We start from the raw sequence: 23,236 nt of genomic DNA on the forward strand, positions 1-23,236 counted from the left end.
TGAAATTAAATGCAGGACAAGTACCAACATCAGTTACTTCCCTCTGGAACCCTGAAAAAAAACAAAACAACTTTCTTTTTCTAGCTGTGACTAAATCAATATAAATCAACAGCTAAGCGAAATATCAGATTGCTCAAATTCTTCTAAGCTATATCAAAATACAAAACAATGAATTATCTTTAATTCACTGCACAAAGAACAGCTCAATCTTTATAAAGTGATTTCCAAATTCTTTACTATGCCTTTCAAATCACAAGGTCTAAACCTGACTTTCTCCAGATCTCTGAATTCTGGATAAAGATCAGAAAACTCCTATCACTGTTTGATTTCAAAGACAGAAGGAAGAGCAAGACGTTATTTTTAAAGCAGGCACGCAGTGGGTGGGGGTGAGGGCACCCTAATTTTTATTAATGTGGTAAAAATAAAACACAAATTTTAAGAAAGTATCAAATGTTGTTGTTTCCTTCTGTTTATTTAGCAATAAAGACTTGTCCTACACCACTCCAAAATAATATAGGACAATAGTTTATAAAATATTTAAAACCGTTTTATACAAATTTGCAATGAAAAGCAGTTAAAGTAGAAACTATAAATTCCTTAGGTATATAACAGTTCCATAAAGTTATCCTCTCGGGTAAGAATGTTTTAGAATTTCAAAAAACCCTGGAAGGTATGGCTCAGTTGGTATGGAATAGCTTCATCCCATGCACGGAAGGGTTGTTGGTTCAATTCCTAGTCAGGGCACATGCCAGGGTTGTGGACTCAATCCCCTGATAGGTGGCGTATAGGAGGCAGCTGGTCAATGTTTCTCTCTCTCCCTCTCTCCCCGTTCCTCTCTCTAGGATCACTAAAAATATTCTTTTTAAAAACCTCCATTTGTGTAAACCTCCCTCAAATTAAAATTTTCATTGTTTACAAACACATTACACACACACACACACACACACACACACACACACACCAATTTCCTGGTGTCAAATGTGTAAAAACATAATTGTATCTATACTTAAAAATAATGTATGTACCTCAAAAATAATTAAGATTTAAGTCAGGTATATTTTTTAGGTTAAAAACGTAATTCAGTTTTTGAAAAGCACAGCAGATTCAGTATTTTACTTATTTAATATATTTGTATTGATTTCAGTGAGGAAGGGAACGGGAGAGATAGAAACATCAATGATGAGAGAGAATCACTGATTAGCTGCCTTCCGCAAACCCCACACTGGGGATGGAGCCCGTAACCCAGGAATGTTCCCTGACCGGGATTCGAACTATGACCTCCTGGTTTATAGGCTGACATTCAACCATTGAACAATACCAGCCAGGCCACAGTGTTTTTATAGTTTATAGTTCAATACATTCCTTTGTATGTTCCAGGTACCACTTTTGTAAAAAAGAAAGATTAGCAGGTTCTTACCTCAAAAATAAAAAGTATAGCATCCAATTCCTCCCTTTGAGACTTGTGACCTAAAACATTTTTACAGAAAAATATTTTAAACATTATCATTTTATCCTCACTGTTAACAACCACTTAAATAGTCTAAAATATCTCTTGCACTAAAGATTTTTCTGTGACTTTTTTTTAAATAAAATGGTTAAAGTATACTCTGTTCAATGTGAACACAGGATCACAGCATCTCTGTCTACTCTTTTTCAACAACTAAATTTAGACTACACATATTTATGTCTAAAAACAAGTTATAATATATTGTGGAAAACTTTAAATGAACTCTGAAACTGAAAATATGAAAATGACTGCTCAAACCTGATACATGCCTCTAGGGCAGACCAAAGAATGTGAGGAAACAAGCAAATCATTCCAGGAAAAAAGCAAATCTCCTAAGCCTTTTCAAAATAATAGCTGTGCAATGAGTATTAAAAGCTGTCTGCCAAAAAAAAAAAAAAAAAAAAGCCAATGTCCAAGAGTCTATTTTAAAGTGAAAATATATGACAATTGGGGAGAAGAACCAAGATGGCGGCATAGGTAATCACCTATGCTTGCTGCCTCTCACAACCACATCAAAACCACAACTAAACGGCAGAACAACTACCACCCAGAACTGCGGCTGGCTGAGTGGAAGTTCCACAACTAGAGAGGTGAAGAAAACGCATTGAGACTGGTAAGAGGTGCGTAGGAGTGGAAAGTGCTGGCACATGGATGTGCTGCTCTTTTAACCGGGAGGGAGATACAAGCTCCCGCTTGCTCTGAACTCAAGTTCCGGGCGAGACTCTGGGGGACCAAGGCACACACGGGGAGAAAAGACTGTCTGGCATCGGGACAGGAACACGAGGGCGGCTTACCCTTAGAGGTGCTCGTAGCGATCATTGTTCCTGCACGGGGGCACGGGACACAGAGAACTGGGAACTTCTCCAGTTCAGGGCTGACTGGCAGCCATTGCTGTTTGCTCTGCCCTGGTGATTCCCAGAGATCCTGCCCCACCAAAGCTGTGAGCATTGGCTTTTGCATATGAATGGCTGGTCCTTTCGCCTAAAACTTGTCAAACTGCAGCTGGGCCTCGTCTGGGCACTTCCAAACCCCATACAAAGAGGAGGAATCTGCAGATGTCTCTGTAGCTCGTGCTGGGAGGCCCCAGAAAGTGGCTGACCTTGTACCGCCTTGGAGATCCAAGAGCCAGTGTACCCAGTGCTCAGAGTGAGGCCATAACAGATTACAACTCTTCACATCCATAAGAGACACACTCCAGGGGCAGACTCAGTGAGCACCAAAGCCCCACTGAAGCAAGTCCTTACCCATAAAGGTGTCTCCTGTGCAACAGATCTTCCAGTGTAGACACAGCTGGTCATCACAGCCAGTTGGCCTGGAGGTCAATTCCTCCCAGTGATACCAACAACAATTAGGGGTTAACTACAACAAGACTGTGCAAACAGCCCACAAAGGGGCCCACCAAGAGTGTCCACCACAGGTGACTGGCGAGGCTGAGCCACTGGGCCCTATAGGACACCTACTACAAAAGGCCACTCTATCAACTCAAGGAGACTTAGCAGCTACCCAGTACAATCAGAAATTAAGCATACACTGACTGAAATAAAGAATAACATACAGAGATCCAACAGCAGGTCCCAAGAATCAAGTCAAAGATTTGAAATACTCAGAAGCAAAAAACACCCAACCGCAAGAGCAAAAAGAAAAAAAGAATCCAAAAATATGAAGATAGTGCAAGGAGCCTCTGGGACAACTTCAAGCATACCAACATCCGAATTATTGGGGTGCCAGAAGAAGAGAGAGAGCAAGATATTGAAAACCTATTAGAAGAAATAATGACAGAAAACTTCCCCTACCTGGTGAAAGAAATAGACTTACAAGTCCAGGAAGTGCAGAGAACCTCAAACAAGAGGAATCCAAAGAGAACCACACCAAGACACATCATAATTAAAATGCCAAGGGCAGAAGACAAAGAGAGAATATTAAAAGCAGCAAGAGAAAAACAGTTAGTTACCTACAAGGGAGTACCCATACAATTGTCAGCATATTTCTCAACAGAAACTTTGCAGGCCAGAAGGGAGTGGCAAGAAATATACAAAGTGATGAATAGCAAGAACCTACAACCCAGATTACTCTACCCAGCAAAGCTATCATTCAGAATTGAAGGTAAGATAAAGAGCTTCACAGATAAGAAAAAGCTAAAGGAGTTCATCACCGCCAAACCAGTATTATATGAAATGCTAAAGGGTATTCTCTAAGAAGAGGAAGAAAAAGGTAAAGATAAAAATTATGAACAACAAAGTGACAACAAATACATATCTATCAACAAGTGAATCTAAATATCAAGTGAATAAAATCTGATGAACAGAATAAACTGGTGAATATAATAGAATCAGGGGCACAGAAAGGGAGTGGACTGACAATTCTCAGGGGGGAAGGGGGTGTGGAGGGTATGGGAAGAGATTGGACAAAAATCTTACACCTATGGACGAGGACAGTTGGTGGGGGGGCGGTAAGGGCATGGGATGGGGTGGGAACCGGGTGGAGGGGAGCTATGGGGAAAAAAGAGGAACAACCGTAATAATCTGAACACTAAAGATTTATTTTAAAAAAAAAAGAAAAGAAAATATATGACAATTACTGGAAACATCAACATAAACTAGAATCAATTTTTAACATCTTACCTTTCTGTTTAAGACTAGCTTCAATAGTCACGAAATTCTCAAAGAACACATAATAAATATGTGAAAAATGTTGGTCAAAAAACTGTTTAAGATCGATAGACTCCGCATTCTCTGAAAAATAAATGAAAACAATTTTAGTGATTACAATTTACAAATATATGTCAATTATGTTCAGCAGATATGACAGTTGCAAGTTTCCTTTAACAATTTTAGCTTTAATTTTATAAAATTATCTAGTCATCATAATCTTTGTTTTGCAAAAGAAAACAATGTCACAGAAAGACTTATTTAAAACCATTAACCAAACCAAAAAAAGAAGTCAAATTCCATTTTGAATTCACAAATATGCCTCTAACTTCTCCCTTAAGACAGTTTAAAATCAGTATTTCTACGAGTAATAATATATTGTGCCTAAAAAACATGTTTTCAGTAAATGGGTATCTAACAACAGGTTTTATAAATAAATACTTTAAGTATTGTAAACCTTAAATACAGATAATAGTGCTCTAAAAGAACTGTCAGTGTAGTCAAGGGCACACAAAACTAAGCATAGGAGAGTGGGCTTACAGTTGTATGTGAAACAGTTTATTTTTGTATTGCTAATTATTGTATTACTTGTTTGTATTACAACTGTAAACCTACTTTTGCCCACCCCTGTAGTATTGTACCCACCCCTGTATAATTGTACCCACAGTAGAAAGTGTTAGGATCTGAAAATGAAGTTACAGCCGAAACCGGTTTGGCTCAGTGGATAGAGCGTCAGCCTGTGGACTGAAAGGTCCCAGGTTCGATTCCGGTCAAGGGCATGTACCATGGTTGCGGGCACATCCCCAGTAAGGGGTGTGCATGAGGCAGCTGATCGATGTTTCTCTCTCATCGATGTTTCTCTCTATCCCTCTCCCTTCCTCTCTGTAAAAAATCAATAAAATATATTTAAAAAAAAAAAAAAAAAGAAAATGAAGTTACAAAGTATAATGACAATTTAGAAATACAAAATTTCTTTCAAAGCTTAATGAGAGGTGAAAATGGAGAAAGAAAAAATGCCTGAGGATATCTATACACATAAAAGCCTAAGTGACCATCGCAACCAAAACAACTGAACGGTCGCAACGAAAACAACCGAACGGACGACCTAACAGGCTGTGTGGGGGGACCAGGCCAGCAGGGGGGTTAGTGAGGGACAACCAAACGACTGAGCAGCAGGCTGCGTGGGGCGACCAGGCCGGCAGGGGGGGGGGGCAGTTAGGGGTGACCAGACTGGCTGGGGGGGTCAGTGAGGGGCGACCAGGTTGGCGGGGGGTGGGGGCAGTTGGGGCAGACCAGGCTGGCAGGGGGGGCAATTAGGGGTGATCAGGCAGGCAGGCAGGTGAGCAGTTAGGAGCCAGTGGTCCCAGATTGAGATAGGGATGTCAGATTGCCGGTTTAGGCCCAATCCCACAGGGGTCCCGGATTGGAGAAGGTGCAGGCTGATCTGAGAGGACCCATTCCCTGTGCACGAATTTCATGTACCAGGCCTCTAGTATTCCTTATAAAGACCTTTAAGGATAGAAGGACTCTGGACATGAGCTGGTGGGGTTGAACGGGAAGGGCATTCTACACATAAACAAACACATAGAGTGATGAACATGTGAAGTGTAATAGGATGCAGAAAAACTAATTCATTTTGGCTAGAGTTTAAGAGCATTTTAATAAAAATGAAACTGGAAAAGGAGTCTTTAGGTATGTTATAAAATGTTCTGAACAAAAACTAAGGAGACTGAATTTATTATTCAAAGCAAGATATCTGTAGGTGTATAGCATGTATTCATGCATTTTGTTGTTTGGCTTATTTTCTAGGGGAGTGAGAAGATTGAGGAAAAAAGGGGAATGGAAAACTTTTATGTACTTCCTTACTATTAAAGCTTGTTTAAGAAAAACACATTTCTCTTATAATAAAAAATAAATTTGAAAAAGGCACAGGGGGGAAAATCAAAGATGTTTTTTTACCCGGTAATGAGATGGAGAATAAACTATTAATACTATATAATAAAAGAATATGCAAATTGACCCTAACAGAGGAACGACCAGGAAAGACCGGTCGCTATGACGCGCACTGACCACCAGGGGGCAGATGCTCAACACAAGAGCTGCCCCCTGGTGGTCAGTGCGCTCCCACAGGGGGAGCTCTGCTCAGCCACAAGCCGGGCTGATGGCTGGGAGCACAGTGGTGGTGGCGGGAGAGCGCTAAGGATGTCCAACTGATGGCTTAAGCCCGCTCCCCGAGAACTCCTGGGCTGCTCGACGGATGTCTGACTGCCAGCCCCCGAGGGGTCCCGGACTGGGAGAAGGTGCAGGCTGGGCTGAGGGACACCACCTCCCCCAAGGGCACAAATTTTTGTGCCCCGGACCTCTAGTTGTTAGTAAATTCACCTTAAAGGTAAACATTAATTAATTAATTGGACTGATCTAAGACTCAAAGGAAGATTTCAGAATAAAGTTAAATAGTACCTATATACAGATAGCATTTTAAATTCTCTTTTGTGTATTATTTTTCCTATGAATATAAATAATCCTTAGTGACATCTCATCTATGGAATTTTCCAAGACTGTTTCCCTTTTACTCTACTCTGCCAAAGAAGGGATAGATGGCCTCTCCTCTATTCTCTTCGATTCCATATATTTCTCTCTTATAGAAACAACTATATTTCAAGTATTCTCATCTTTTTTTCTAGGATTAGTCTAATGCTTCTTTAAAATAGAAACTGTGTCTACCTTAGTATTCCCAAAACCTAGCACAGTGCTGAGCACATATGTGCTCAAGTGTGTTTTATCCTATACTAGAGGCCCGGTGCATGAAAATTCATGCACTGGAGGGGGGTCCCTTAGCCCGGCCTGGCCCCTCTCACAGTCCGGGAGCCCTCATGGGTGGAAGGCGACTCGGCAATCAGAGGAAGGCGATGCCCCATCACACCTCTCCTGCTGCCACTGCCAGCAGCGCAAGCCTCAGCCTGCCCTGGTTACCTGAGCTTTGGGTGGCCCTGGGCGGCTGGGCAGTTGCCATCTGAGGCTTGCCTGCACCTCGGGCCGGCCCTGGGTGACTGGGGGGCTAAAGGGACTGGGGGACTCTGGAGGCACGCGGAGCGGCCGGGCCTGGCCCTAGAAGGGGCTGAGGAGACTGGGCGCCACCATCTTGTGGCTGTAAGCACCGCCATCTTCAAGGGTGTGGCAGTCAATTAGCATATCTCTCCTTATTGGCTGTGAGCACCGCCATCTTTGAGGGCATAGCTGTCAATTAGCATATTCCCTCCTTATTGACTGTGGGCACCGCCATCTTTGAGGGCGGGGCAGTCAATTAGCATATTGCCTCCTTATTTGCTGTGGGCACCTCCATCTTTGAGGGCATGCCAGTCAATTAGCATATTCCCTCCTTATTAACTGTGAGTGCCGCTATCTTTGAGGGCGGGGCAGTCAATTAGCATATTCCCTCCTTATTGGCTGTGAGGGTCAATTAGCATATTCCCTCTTTATTAGATAGGATAATAAAGAGCTAATATGCAAATGGTCATCGCGCCCTCTGGCCGGGGGACCTGAGGCCGTGCTCCCTGCCCTGGCGCCGGGGCTGGGGGACCCGAGGCTGGGCGAGAGGACCTCAGGCCACGCCCCCTGACCCGGCACCAGGGACAGGGGACCTGAGCTGGGCCAGGGGACCTGAAGCCAAGTCCCCAAACCTGGCACCGGGACCGGGGGACCTGAGGATGTGCCAGGGGACCTGAGGCCATGCCCCCAGCCTGGTGCTGGCCCAGGGGACCTAAGGCTGCGCCCCCTGCCTGACGGAGCTTAACGGGGGACCTGAGGCTACGCCCCCCGCCAGGTGGGGCTTCACAGGAGACCTGAGGCTGTGCCCCCCTGCCCTGCAGGGCTTGATGGGGATGGGGCCAGCCGGGTCTGGGTCTTGCACGATTTCAAGGCACACGCGGGTGAGCGGCGACTTGACTCTGGGTCCCACGGCGTGCCCCAGGCTCTGACAGGAAGGAGATTTTCCTATACATTTTACTAATTTTCTTTCATCTCTGACACTTCTATTATAGAGAAAGGGCAAATAGCAACACTAAAATATTTCCTCTAATTCCCTACTAATGCGCACGAATTTCATGCACCTGGCCACTAGTCTATATATGTAAAAGCCAAGCAACCAGAAGGACCAGAACGACTGTTTGCTATGATGTGCACTGCGGCCAGCACACTGGCCAAATAGGGGGGCGGCCCCACACCCAATCGGTCCCCAACACCACAATCAAGGGCAGGGCCTACCAGCCAACAGTCCGCGGCCCCTCCCTATGGCTGGCCCCACTCACAATTGGCCTCCCCACCCCAATCAGGGGCGGGGCCAGCCAGCCAACCTCCTGTGTCCTCTCTTCTCCACACTGGCCTGGCCCGACTATCCCCCATCAGGGAAACAGCCGGACCCCACCCACGCATGAATTCATGCACCAGGCCTCTAGTAATTAATAAAATAATTACAATTTTATTATATTCATTTTGTAGCCTGGTAATTTTTACCTTGGAAAAGATTGCATAACCTACTGACAGACAAAATGACATTCCTTCATCTCAACTATATCTAGAACACCCCGATTTCACTCCTACCTGTCACACATCCTGTTAACTTTTCACAGAACTAGGGGGAAAATAATGAACACAAACTGAATAATTCCTGTATGCTAGACATTTTTCTAAGAAGTGTGTTACATAAAATCTGTTTTATAGATGAGAAAACAGGCACAGAGAATTTAAGTAATTTAGCTAGTCATAAGCAGAGTCAGGGATTTGAACCCCACAGGGCCTGGATAAAATGTCCATTTAACCTCTATCTTTTTCAGCTTCCTATATAATGAAGAGGTAATATGCAAATTGACCCTCACACACTCGCATCACAAGATGGCCCCCTCATCATCACAAGATGGCCACCACAAGATGGCCGCCCTATACCATCACATGCTGGCCGCCACAAGATGGCCACCCCCACGTTGTCACAAGATGGCTCCCATGTCATCACAAGATGGCCAACTCACATTATCACAAGATGGCCAGCAGGGGAGGGCAGTTGGGGGCAAACAGGCCTGCAGGGGAGGGCAGTTGGGGGCGAACAGGCCTGCAGGGTAGGGCAGTTGGGGCGAACAGGCCTGCAGGGGAGGGCAGTTGGGGTGATCGTGCCAGCAGGGGAGCGGTTAGGTGTCAATCATGCCGGCAGGGGAGCGGTTAGATTCAATCAGGCCAGCAGGGGAGCAGTTAGGGGGCTATCAGGCTGGCAGGCAGACGAGTGGTTAGGAGCCAACAGTCCTGAATTTTGGAAGGGATGTCCGACTGGATCGGGCCTAAACTGGCAGTCAGACATCCCCCGAGGGGTCCCAGATTGGAGAGGGTGCAGGCTGGGCTGAGGGACACCCCCCAGTGCACAAATTTCGTGCACCAGGCCTCTAGTGTAATGAAAAAGTGTACTATGCTAATTAGATTGGACAGCTGAACAACCTTCCAGATATCCTTCCAGACGTCCTTCTGGATGACCTTCCAGATGAAGCCAGAGCTGTGAGGGCCGAGGCAGCCACTGCGGCTGCGAGGGCCAAGGCAAGCCGCTGTGCCTGCAAGGGTTGAGCCCCTTGCACGAATTTCATGCATTGGGCCTCTAGTACAGCAAAAAAGCAAGATGCAAAAGGTTCTGTTTCCAAGTAAATAACTCAACTGTATCCCAGAACAGAGGTCAAGAAAATTCATCTATAATAATAAAGGCGTCACATGCTAATTAGACCAGACTTCCTTCCAGACAACCTTCCGGATGAAGCCTGGGCTGTGAGGGAAGCCCGGGTCCCTGGTGCCTGCCAGTGGCTGGAGGGAAGCCTGGGTCCTGGGTGCCAGTGGCCAGAGGGAAATTGATGCTGCAGAAGAGAAAAAGTGATCTAAAAAAATTGAAAAGCATATAGGTGAGCTGTGACACAATTTAAAGTGGTCTAACATACGAATAATTGAAACACCCAAGGAAGAAGGGCAGAAAAATATTTGGAGAAATAATTTACAAATGATTCAAGTCACAAACCCAATATGCATGAAGCTCAACAAATCCCAAGAACAAGAAATGTGAAGAAAAATTCACCAGCGCACATTATAATTAAACTAGAGGCCTGGTGCACGAAATTCGTACATGTTAAGGGGGGCTGTCCCTCAACCCAGCCTGCACCCTCTCCAATCTGGGACCCCTCGGGCCTACACTGGCAGTTGGACATCCCTCTCACAATCTGGGATTGCTGGCTCCTAACTGCTCACCTGTCTGCCTGCCTGATTGCCCCTAGCCGCTTCTGCCTGCCAGCCTGATCGCCCCCTAACCACTCTCCTGCCAGCCTGATTGAGGACTAACTGCTCCCCTGCTGGCCTGACCGCCCACAACTGCCCTCCCCTGCCAGCCTGATCACCCACAACTGCCCTCCCCTGCCGGCCTGATCGCCCACAACTGCCCTCCCCTGCCGGCCTGATCACCCACAACTGCCCTCCCCTGCCGGCCTGATGGGCCCCAACTGCCCTCCCTGCTGCCAGCCTGATCGCCCACAACTACCCTCCCCTGCTTCTGGCCTGATCGCCCACAACTGCCCTCCCCTGCCGGCCTGATAACCAACAACTGCCCTCCCCTGCCATGACCTGCCTCCTCTGCGCAAGGCGGCGGAGACACCGGGACCAGCCTCCTCTGCACCGCACAGAGCCGCAGGACCCCCAGGCCTCACCACGTGGAGTGGCCACTGGGCCCTGCCTCCGCTGTGTGCGAAGCCCTATTGTAGCACCCATCTTGTGATGATGTCACACAAGGGCATCGCATGAGGGCATGACGCCACCTAAGCTTTTATTATATAGGAAAGATAACTCAAAACCAGTGAGAAAAGAAAATCTTGAAAGCAGCCAGAAGAGCTGTGGCTGGGTGGGTCAGTTGGAAGCATCATCCCATGCACCAAAAAAGGTTGTGGTTTGATCCCCACTTGGAAGTATACAGGAAGCAACCAACTGATGTTTCATCTCTCTCACATCCATATTTCTCTCTCTCTCTCTCTCTCCCTGCTTCTCTCTCTAAAATCAATAAACATATACTCAGGTGAAGGTTTAAAATAAAGCAGCCAGAAGAAAAAAAGATATATATTACAAATAGAGTAACTAAGATAAAATGACAACAGATTTTTTTCATCAAAAATAAAGCAAATAAGCCTGGCCGGCGTGGCTCAGTGGTTGAGCGGCAACCAATAAACCAGGATGTCACAATTTGATTCCTGGTCAGGGCAAATGCTTGAGTTACAGGCTCAATTCTTAGTAGGGGGAGTGCAGGGGCAGCCAATCAATGATTCTCTCTCATCATGTTTCTATCTCTCCCTCTCTTCCCTTCCTCTCTAAAATCAATACAAATATACTTTTTTAAAAAAAAATAAAGCAAATAAAAAGACAAAACAACAATATCTTATAGACACATAAGGATAAGACAAAAGCAAACAGTTGTAATTACTCTTACTTAACTTTTGAATTTGGGAGGTAGAACTTATACAGTTACACATACATGATCTTACTTATTTTCCAGAAATATATTTTTTAAATAGGTATATTATCTCAACTTTATAAACTATTTCTGTGAGAAGTTAGGTAACTTGCCCAGGTCACACAAAGCTACTAAATGGTTCCAAATTAGCTCTTCTGAAGTCCACAATGAACAACGCCAGAATAGCCACACTTCAGGCAATAGGCCAGAGCATTGAATGAATGATTTTTCATCAAATGCATGCTGGAAGAATGACATTTTTAAAGAATTATTTAAAAATACACAGTCCACAGGTGGCTAAGATTAATTATTTAATGTTTTAGGACCATTTAGACTACTCGTATGAATACTACTCTAAAGGACCACCCTAGCTGGTTTGGCTCAGTGGATAGAGTGTCGGCCTGTGGACTGAAGGGTCCTGGGTTCGATTCCAGTCGGGGGCACATGCCTGGGTTGCAGGCTCAATCCCTAGTGTGGGTGCATGCAGGAGGCAGCCGATCAATGATTCTCTCTCATCATTAATGTTTCTATCTTTCCTTCTACCTTCCTCTCTGAAACCAATAAAAATATATTTTTAAAGTAGTTTTACTTACATTGGCTGATTATATCAACTCTTCACTTAATCACAATAACTAAAAGTTCACTAAGTGCATTTATAATAGTAAATCATTCCATCACATAGTGTAAAGAGTTAAGCACCATTCATAAATTAGTATAAATTGGTAACAACTACTTTCCTTACAACATATAGTAAAGGAGGAAAGGAATTCTGATATGGATATAAAGATGGGGAGAAAAAAAACTATATCCTTTACTGAGTAGTATCCACTCATTAATAAGGACTGAACTAGACATTTTTCTTTATTTTATTCATCCTCACAGAAACTTTAAAGGCCAGAATGGCTACCATCAGATGAAATAGGGCACGTTCAAGGTGGTTATGAACATAGACATAAGAGTGGCTACCATCAATAAATCAACAAACAAGTGCTGGCAAGGATTTGGAGAAAAGGGAACCCTAGTACACTGCTGGTGGGAATGCAGACTAATGTTGCCACTGAAAAACAGTGTGGAGTTTCCTCAAAAATCTAAAAATTAAACTGCTGCTTGACCCAGAGATTCCATTCCTGGGAATATATCCTAAGAATCCTGAAACACCAATCAGAAATAATACATGTAGCCCTATGTTCATAGCAGTGTTACTTACAATAGCTAAGAACTGGAAACAGCCTAAGTGCCCATTAGTTGATGGATGGATAAAAAAGCTGTGGTACATTTATACAATGGAATAATATGTGGCTGTAAAAAACGGATTTCTTACCCTTTGCTACAGATGTATGTACTAGGAGACTATTATGCTAAGTGAAATAAGCCAGACAGAAAGAGAAATATCACATGATCTCACTTATATGTAGAATCTAATGAACAAAATAAACTGAAAAACAAAATAGGTCCAGAGGTATGGGTGCAAGGGAAAGATGACAAACCTCAGAGGGGAGAGATGGGTGGAGGGAGGAGATTAACTAAAGAACATATATGCATAGCCCATGGATATTGTCAATAGTGTTGTGAAGGTCTGGGATGGGACAAGGGCTGGCTGGAGGGGGACAAGTGTGGGTAGAAATGGGGGACATCTGTAAGGCTGTCAAGAATTTTTAAAATAATAAATAAGTGAAAGAAAAATAGAAAATCACCTGATTTCTCACTAGAAAACATGGAGGCCAGATGATGCAATCAAGGAGCTTAAAGAAAAAGGCTGGCAACCAATAATTTTATACCCAGCAAAAACTATCCTTCTAAAAAGTAAGGGGAAATTAAGACATAAACAGTTACCAAAAATCTGAGAGAATTTGTTGCTAGTAGTCCTAACCTATAAAAATACTAACGGGAGTCCATCAGGCTGAAATGAAAGGATTCTATACAGTAACTCCAATCCAGGGGGAAAAAATACTGTGATATGTAAATAAAAACAACATATCAAAACTTATGGCACCAAGCTAAAAAAATGCTTAGAGAAAAATTTAGAGCTTTAAATGCCTATATAAAAATAAAGATCTCAAAACCAATAACCTAAAGTTCCACCTTAAAAACTAGAAAACAGTCCTGGCCAGTGTGGCTCAGTTTGTTGAGCGTAGTCCAGTGCACAGAAAGGTGACCAGTGTGATTCTCAGTCAGGGCACATGCCCAGGTTGGGCCACATACGAGACGCAACCAATGTTTCTCTTATATCAATGTGTGTTTTTTTCTTTCTCACTCTCCCGCTCTTTCTAAAATCAATTACAAAAAATAAATGAATAAAAGAAACTAGAAAACAGCCCTGGCCAGGTGGCTCAGTTCGTTGGAGAATCATCCCATACACCAAAAGGCTGCAGATTCGAATACTAAGCAGGGCATATACATAGGTTGCAGGTTAGATCCCCTGTCAAAGGGCGAATGGAAGGCAACTAATTGATGTTTGTCTCTCTCTCTTTTTCTCTCTCTTCCCCTTCCTCCCTCCCTCCTTCCCTCTCTCCCTGCCCCTCTCTCCAAAATCACTAAAAACATACCCTCAGGTAAGGATTTAAAAAAACAAAAGAAACTAAAAAGCAAAGAGCGAAAGCATACTCATAGTGCTAAAGCATGCAGAAGAAAAAAATAATAAAGATTAGAATACAGTAACACGTACAAGAGAAAACATTATTTAAAAATTCAATGAAATAAAAATTGGTTCTCTAAAAAGATCAAAAAAATTCACAAACCTTTGGCTAAACTGTCCAAGATAAAAAGAGGGAAGATTCAAATTACTAATCTGAACTGAAAAAGAGAATTATTACTATCAATGTTATAGAAATAAATGTTATAAGGGAATACTATGAGCAACTGCATGCTAGCAAATTAAAAGACCTATATGGAATTGACATATTCTTAGAAAGACATAAAATTGACTAAAGGAATATGAGCAGATTTTTAAAAAGTAAAAAGACTGGCTTTTGGCTTTCTGAGCAGCACCATGGCGGTGGGCAAGAATAAGCGCCTTACGAAAGGCGACAAAGAGGGAGCCAAGAAGAAAGTGGTTGATCCATGTTCTAAGAAAGATTGGTATGATGTGAAAGCACCAGCTATGTTCAATATAAGAAATATTGGAAAAACACTGGTTACGAGAACTCAAGGAACCAAAATTGCATCTGATGGTCTCAAGAGTCGTGTTTCTGAAGTGAGCCTAGCTGATATGCAGAATGATGAAGTTGCATTTAGAAAATTCAAGCTAATTACTGAGGATGTTCAGGGCAAAAACTGGCCTGACTAATTTCCATGGCATGGATCTTACCCATGACAAAATGTGCTCTATGGTCAAGAAGTGGCAGACCATGATTGAAGCTCATGTCAATGTCAAGACTACCGATGGTTATTTGCTTCGTCTCTTCTGTGTTGGTTTTATTAAAAAACGCAACAATCAGATTCGGAAGATCTCTTATGCTCAGCATCAGCAGGTTTGCCAAATCCAGAAGAAAATGATGAAAATCATGACCCGAGAGGTGCAGACAAATGACTTGAAAGAAGTGGTCAATAAATTGATTCCAGACAGCATTGGAAAAGACATAGAAAAGGCTTGCCAATCTATTTATTCGCTCCATCATGTCTTTGTTAGAAAAGTCAAAATGCTGAAGAAGCCCAAGTTTGAACTGGGAAAACTCATGGAGCTTCATGGTGAAGGTAGCAGTTCTGGAAAAGCTACTGGGGATGAGACAGGAGCTAAAGTTGAACGAGCTGATGGATATGAGCCTCCGGTCCAAGAATCTGTTTAAAATTCAGACATTTAATGGTGACAAATAAAAAAAACATACTTGTAAAAAAAAAAAAGTAAAAAGGCTGAATCAGTAATAAAGAAAACTGACCTTAAATAAAAACCCACCCTGACTTCATAGGTGAGTTCTACCAGGTCTTCCAAAAAATAGAGAGAACACTTTCAAACTCATTTAAAATCAGACAAAGACATTACGAGGAAAGACAACCATGGGCCAATATCCCTTATGAATGCAGACACAAAAATCTTCAACGAAATACTAGGAAACTGAATATGGCAATATATAAATAGTATTAAAACATCATGACCAAATGGGATTTATTTCAAAATGCAAGGTCAGGTCAAAGTACAAAAATCAATCAGTGCAGCCCTGGTTGGTGTGGCTCAGTTGGTTGAGCATCGTCCTGTGCACCAAAAGGTTGCAGGTTCAATTCCTGGTCAGGCCACCTGCCACTTTAACATGTCATTTCATGTACAATGTTTTCAAGAAAAATTATTATTCATCTTTCTTTAAAAATCTGAAAATGGTGGATCTGAGCAATTATCAATCCCCAGTATGGGGCATGCAAGAGGCAGCTGATCAGTTTCTTTCACACTGATGTTTTTCTCACTCCCTCTCCCTAAAATCAATAAAACATATTTTTTAAATCAATAAATACAAGGCACTTCATTAATATAAAGGTAAAAACTCACATGATCTGGTCAACAGACACAGAAAATCCACTTGACAAAATCCAACATCCTTTCATCATAAAGACACTTAAGAATTTAGGAACAGAAAGTTAGTTTCTCAATCTGATAAAGGGCATCTATGAAATACCCACAGGTTACTTCATACAGACTTGTCAAAGACTGAAAGCTCTATTCCTAAAACCATGAACAAGATAAGGATGTTCCTCTTTGACACTTTTCATTCAATATTGTACTAGAAGTTCTAGTCAAAGACATTAGGCATAAAAAAGAAATAAAAACCATACAGATTGTAAAGTAAGACGTATCACATCATTATTCACAAATGACATCTATATATATATATATAAAAGCCTAAGCGATCGTTCAACCATCCAACTAGTAGCTATGACGTGCAATGACCAACAGGGGACAGATGCTCCAACCAGTAGCTATGACGTGCACTGACCACCAGGGGGCAGACGCTCAATGCTGGAGCTGCTGAGCGGCGGTGAGTTGGCAGCTATGGTTCTCGGGTGACCCACCTGGAACCACAGAAGAGGGAGCCCGATTTCGGTGTGCATCACCCGAGAAATGCCCTTTTGAAATCCAGGCCCCTCGGGGCATGTTGAAGAGCCAGTTTCAACACGATCCCCGCAGGCCAGGCCAAGGGACCCCACCGGTGCTCAAATCCGTGCACCGGGCCTCTAGTTCTTATATATTTAAAAATCTACATTAGGAAATCTGTAAGAGCTAATAAACAAGTTCAGCTAGGCTTCAGAATACAAGATGTATACACAAAATCAACTGTATTTCTATCCACTGGCAATGAATAATACAGAAGTGAAGTTAAGAAAACAACTCTACTTAAAATAGCATATAAACAATAAAATAATTGGGAATGAATTTAACAAAAATGTAGTATCTGTACAATGAAAACAAGACCTAAATAATCTAAAACACATTCTGTGTTCTTGAACAAGATATAATATTAATATAGCAGTACTCTTCTAAATATATCTAAAGATTCAATGTAACTTCTATCAAAATCATAAGTGGCTTTTTGCAGAAATTGAGAAGCTGATCCTAAAATTCATAGTAAAATGAAAGGAACCAAGAATAATCAAAACAATCTTGGGGGGGAAAACAGATAAACCTCTGATTATAAAGTAAGTATTGGGGATATAATCTACAATGTTGTGACTATAGTTAATACTGTATTGTGTGTTTGAAAGTTTCCAAGGTTAGATCTTAAAAGTTCTCACCACAAGAAATAAACTTTGCAATTACACTATGATGACACTAGAGGCCCAGCCTGCACCCTCTCTAATCCGGGACCACTTGAGGGATGTCCAACTGCCAGTTTAGGACCGATCCCGGGATTCGGGCCTAAACCGGCAGTTCAACATCACACTCTCACAATCCGGGACCACTGGCTCCTAACAGACGGCCCCCCGCTGACCTGGTCGCCCCCAAATGCCCCCCTCTGCCAGCCTGATGGCCCCTAACTGCCCTCCTCTGCTGGCCTGGTCGCCCCCAACTGCCCCCACGCTGGCCTAGTTGCCCCTAACTGCCCCTCCTGCTGGCCTGCTCACCCCAAACAGACACCCCCGCCGGCCTGGTTGCCCCTCACTGGCCCCCCTGCCGGCCTGGTCGCCCCCAACTGCCTCCTGGCCTGGTGGTGCCCAACTGCCCCACCCTCACTGGCCTGGTCACCCACAACTGCCCCCCCCCCGCTGGCCTGGTTACCCCTCACTGCCCCCCTCTGCCACCTGGTCGCCCCTCACTGTCCCCCCCTGCCGGCCTGGTCTCCACCAACTGCCCCCCCTACTGCCCTGGTCGCCCCCAACTGCCCCCTCCGACAGCCTGGTCGACCCTCACTGCCGCCCCTGCTGGCCTGGTTGCCCGCAAATGCCCCCCTCTGCCATCCTGGTTACCCCTAACTGCCCCCCCGCCCAGCCTGGTTGCCCCCACCTGCCCCCCCACTGGCTTGGTCACCCCTCACTTACCCCCCTGCCAGCCTGGTTGCCCCCAACATCCCCCCCTGCCAGCCTGGTCAACCCTCACTGCCCCCCTCTGCCAGCCTGGTCGCCCCACACAGCCTGCTGTTTGGTTGTTACAGTGAGGGCGTTTTGACCAATTTGCATATTACCCTTTTATTAATATAGATGTTAACTAGATTTAGTGTGATGATCATTTTGCAATATATACTAAAAGCAAGTTTCATATTTGACATGTTTCTTTTACTTCATTAACTCCTTTACTCTTTTGCAGTTGCCCCAAACCTAGCAAAGCACTCTATATCATTATTTAAATAATTGTTCAGATCCACCATTTTCAGATTTTTAAAGATAAATAATAATTTTTCTTAAAAACATTTCACAAGAAATAGCATGTCTAAAATAAGTGGCTTATAGTAATAACCAATTTGCCTCTAGAAAGCTCTAAGGACAACTGATGAAAAAGCACAGATGACTGGAAACTTTGAAGCTACTGATTTAAAACTAGTGACATGGGCCCTAACCGGTTTGGCTCAGTGGATAGAGTGTCTGCCTGCAGACTGAAGGGTCCGAGGTTCGATTCTGGTCAAGGGCATGTACCTTGGTTGCGGGCACATCCCCAGTGGGGGATGTGCAGGAGGCAGCTGATCAATGTTTCCCTCTCATCGATGTTTCTAACTCTCTATCCCTGTAAAAATCAATAAAATATATTTTAAAAATAAATAAATAAATAAAAAATAAAACTAGTGACACGGTGCAAGGATTTGTGCATATTGAAAGGAAATTAGTTAGAAGGTAGGCTGGTGGGGCGGGACTGGACACACCCTGGAGCCAACCTCCTGTGGTTCCTCCCTGGTTGGCTGCATGTGGGGTGGTGCCATGGCTCGAAGAGCATCTGTGGAGTGAGCGGGATCCCTCTGGCAGGTGGGGTCCCTCGGCCTGGCCTGCGGGAATCAGGCCAAAAACCGGCTCTCCAACATCCCCCAAGGGGTCCTGGAGTGAGAAAGGGCACTCTGCAACATTGCTGTCATATAGGGTGTGGAATGCAAATGCAAGTGTACAGTAAACCAGATCCGGGGCCAACAGTGCCCCAGCATCAACATAACCCATGGCTGAAGGTGGAATTTTGCTGCTCCAAGAGGAATCGGGCTCCCTCCTCTCTGGTTTTTAGGCGTGTCACCCAAGAAACACCACTGCCAAGTCACTGCAGCTCGACAGCTCATGCATTGAGCGTCTGCCCCCTGATGGTCAGTGCATGTCATAGCTACCAGTCAGATGGACACTTAGCATATTAGCTTTTTATATAGATAATGTAGATAATGGCAACAAGTTTTGGGAACCACTTACTATCTGTGATATTGTGATTGAGGAAAGACTGAAGAAATACAATTAAGTCACCCTAGCCAAGCTAACAAAATTCCTTAAATAGAGCTGAAACATGAGTAATAGATTTTTATTTTAACTGTGGTAGGCAGTTAGACAGACATGAGTAGAGCAGGACAATGGACCAGGTACAGAAGATCACCGATGGGAAAAGTCCCCGGTGCCTAGCAATGAGCAAAACTGGGAAAACAAGGACCTCACCCCCAGAGTAACCTATCCTCCTTTAGCATATCACAGACACTGTGGTTTAGACCCTCTGACATTTCATATTGCTAGTAATGCGTTTGGAGGCTCCCTTGACCTTTCCTCTGCTGGTATATACCTAGTCATGTGGTAGACCCCTTAGAGGAGAAACAAGGGGAGGAAGAGTGGCTTCATTGGACTCCCATGCAGGCCCCTGCATGACCATTCCCTTAAGCATTATCAACCAGAGATAACTTCTAGACCTCAGTTGTGTTTCAGCTCCAAGCCCAGAAAAGCAGCAAAACCAGACAAGGGATGCCAGGGCTTACATCAAGACCAACTGAATTGACTAATGACTCCCACCCATGGTAAGGTCCAATCAGTAGAGGCCAAGACCCTGAAAGGACACATCTGGAAAGCTGATAAATATTCTAATAGTCCTTCCAATGGGACCTTTCCTAAAATCTCCACCCTGAAAAAACCCTGAGGGGAGAAAACCAAGATGATGGCCTAGGTAAATGCAGGTAATCACAGATTCCCACAACCACATTAAAAGAACAACTAGGAGAAACCAAGATGGCGGCATAGGTAAACACACACCTGAACTTGCTGCCTCAGACAACCACTTCAAAACTACAACTAAAAGACAAAATGGACATCATCCAGAACCACAGGAAGGCTGGCTGAGTGGAAATTCTACAACTAGAAGGGAAGAGGAAAGCACACTGAGACTCAGAGGAGCTGCGGAAGTAAAGTGCAGAGGTACGGAGACGAGAGTGCGGAAAGGGCTGGCAACTGAGCACACGATTGTCTTTCTCAATCGGGAGGGAGACACAAGCTCCCAACTGCTCTGAACTCCAGTTCCGGGTGAGATTCTGGGGACCCAGATTCATACGGGGAGAAACTGGACTATCTGGCATTGGGCGGAACTCGAGGGCAGCTTTCTCTCAGAGGTGCCTGCAGCGATTACCGAGGGACACTGAGACCCGGGGCCTCATAGGGCAGGGTTGATGGGAAGCCATTGCTGTTTGCTACGCCCTGAGACCCCGCCCCACCCAAGCTGTGTGCAGAGGCTTTTGTATATGAATGGCCTGGTCCTTTGAAATCTAAAATTACCTAACAAACTGCAGCTGAGTCAGAGAGACCCAGAACATCCAAAAGAAGGCCCAAGGCCCCACAGCAGCTTGCATTGCTTCACAGCTGGGCCTCATCTGGGCACCTCCAAAACCCAAACAAAGAAGAGGAATCTGCAGATCTCTCTGTAGCTCCTGCTGGGTGGCCTCAGGCAGAGGCTAAATTAGCACCTCCTTGGAGATCCAAGAGCCAGTGTACCCAGGGGTCAGAGTAAGACCATCCAGATTACAACTCTGCAGATCCATAAGGGACACACTCAGGGGGCAGACTCACTAAGCAACAAAGCCCCACTGAAGCAAGTCCTGCCCCATAAGGGTGTCTCCAGCACAGAAGTTCTCCCATCCTGGATACAGCTAATCCTCCCAGCCAATTGGCCTGGAGGTCAATTCCTCCCAGTGATACCAACAACAATCAAGGGGTGCACCAAGAGTGTCCACCCCAGGTAACTGGGGAGGCTGAGCCACTGGGCCTTATAGGACACCTAGCAAACAAAGCCACTCTATCAACACAGGGAAGCAGCCAAAATGCGGAGACAAAGAAAGGTCACAAATGAAAGATATGGAGGATATAGAGTTCAAAACGATGGTTATAAGGTTTTCCAAGAAATTCTAGAAACCGCCAATAAATTTAGTAAGACCCTTGAGGATATCAAAAGGGACCAATTAGAAATTAAGCATACACTGACTGAAATAAAGAATAATATACAGAGATCCAACAGCAGATCCCAAGAATCAAGTCAAAGATTTGAAATACAAAGAAGCAAAAAACACCCAACTGAAAAAGCAAAAAGAAAAAAATAAATAAATAAAAAAGAATAAGTAAATGAATAAGAAAAAGAATCAAAAAATATGAAGATAGTGTAAGGAGCCTCTGGCACAACCTCAAGCATACCAACATCCGAATTATGGGGGTGCCAGAAGAAGAGAGAGAGCAAGATACTGAAAACCTATTTGAAGAAATAATGACAGAAAATTCCCCCCACCTGGTGAAAGAAATAGACTTACAAGTTCAGGAAGCACACAGAACCCCAAACAAAAGGAATCCAAGGAGGACTACACCAAGACACATCATAATTAAAATGCCAAGAGCAAAAGACAAAGAGAAAATATTAAAAGCAGCAAGAGAAAAACAGTTAGTTACCTACAAGGGAGTACCCATACAATTGTCAGCTGATTTCTCAACAGAAACTATGCAGGCCAGAAGGGAGTGGCAAGAAATATTCAAAGTGATGAATAGCAAGAACCTACAACCAAGATTACTCTACCCAGCAAAGCTATCATTCAGAATTGAAGGGCAGATAAAGAGCTTCACAGATAAGAAAAAGCTGAAGGAGTTCATCACCGCCAAACCAGTATTATATGAAATGCTGAAAGGTATTCTTTAAGAAGAGGAAGAAGAAGAAAAAGGTAAAGATAAAAATTATGAACAACAAATACATATCTATCAACAAGTGAATCTAAAAATCAAGTGAATAAAAAAATCTGATGAACAGAATAAACTGGTGAATATAATAGAATCAGGGGCATAGAAAGGAAATGGACTGACAATCCTCGGGGGGAAAGGGGTATGGGGGGGTCTGAGAAGAGACTGGACAAAAATCATACACCTATGGATGAGGACAGTGGGGGGAGGGGTAAGGGAAGAGGGTGGGGTGGGAACCAGGTGGAGGGGACCTATGGGGAGAAAAAAGAGGAACAAGTGTAATAATCTGAACAATAAAGATTTATTTTTTTTAAAAAAAGAACTAAAATACAGAAGAACTATCGTTCAGAATTGCATGAAATGTTACTAAATGGAAGTCCTACAACTAGAGAATTAAAGAAGAAAGAACACTGTGACTGTTAGGAGGGGCGGAGGTGCAGAACAGGCTGGCCCCACACCCACATGTAGCTTTTTTAACCTGGAGGGATATTTTGGCTCCGGAGGCCCCCCGAGAGGACCAAGGGGTCCCAGCCTCACATCAGAGCCCTCAGCCCAAACTTCCACTGCTAGGAAGAGAAGTCCCCCTGTAATTTCAGACTGTAGAAAACAGCAGAAATTGTGGCTGATTTAAATGGAGGATGCTCATAAAGGGCCAGCACATGGACTTACTCGTACTTACTTCCTCAGATTTCCAGTGCTGGGACAGCAATTTGAGGGAATCCAGGAACATACCGAGAGGAACTGGATTGTCTGGCATCAGGGCAAGAACTCTGAGGTGGCTTTCTCCAAGACAGGGGTGCTCAAGGTTCACTGTTCCTATGCTGAGACCTCCCCCATGGCAGGTGCCATATCTAAGTCTCCATCAACCTGGTTCACACTGTTCACTCCTCCATGGTGATTCCCTGAGACCCCACTCCATCCAATTTGCAGCCCCACCCAAAATGTTTGCAGCAACTTTTCCATATAAATGGCCTGTCCTGGCTCAGGCTT

At 44.0% G+C, this 23,236-nt stretch overlaps 1 protein-coding gene and 1 pseudogene across 10 annotated transcripts in view; one reads left to right on the forward strand and one right to left on the reverse strand.

Moving 5' to 3' along the window:
- RALGAPA1 (Ral GTPase activating protein catalytic subunit alpha 1) overlaps window positions 1-23,236 on the reverse strand; it is a 297,067-nt gene that overhangs the window by 247,561 nt on the left and 26,270 nt on the right. For all 9 annotated transcript variants that reach the window (XR_013960957.1, XR_013960958.1, XR_013960959.1 and 6 more), the window contains exons 2-3: window positions 4,129-4,239; window positions 1,418-1,467 (exon numbers count right to left, since the gene is read on the reverse strand). Coding sequence is in view for 6 of the 9 variants with exons in the window: in XM_080675533.1 (XP_080531659.1) it covers window positions 1,418-1,467; window positions 4,129-4,239 (161 nt within the window). In the remaining 3 variants the exon portion in view is untranslated. The remainder of the gene's footprint in view (window positions 1-1,417; window positions 1,468-4,128; window positions 4,240-23,236) is intronic.
- Window positions 14,646-15,456, forward strand: LOC308252141 (small ribosomal subunit protein eS1-like; annotated as a pseudogene). The gene has a single exon. The product of its transcript is annotated as a small ribosomal subunit protein eS1-like (transcript).

Source organism: Plecotus auritus, assembly GCF_963455305.1.
Source record: "Plecotus auritus genome assembly, chromosome: 1".
NCBI lineage: Eukaryota > Metazoa > Chordata > Mammalia > Chiroptera > Vespertilionidae > Plecotus > Plecotus auritus.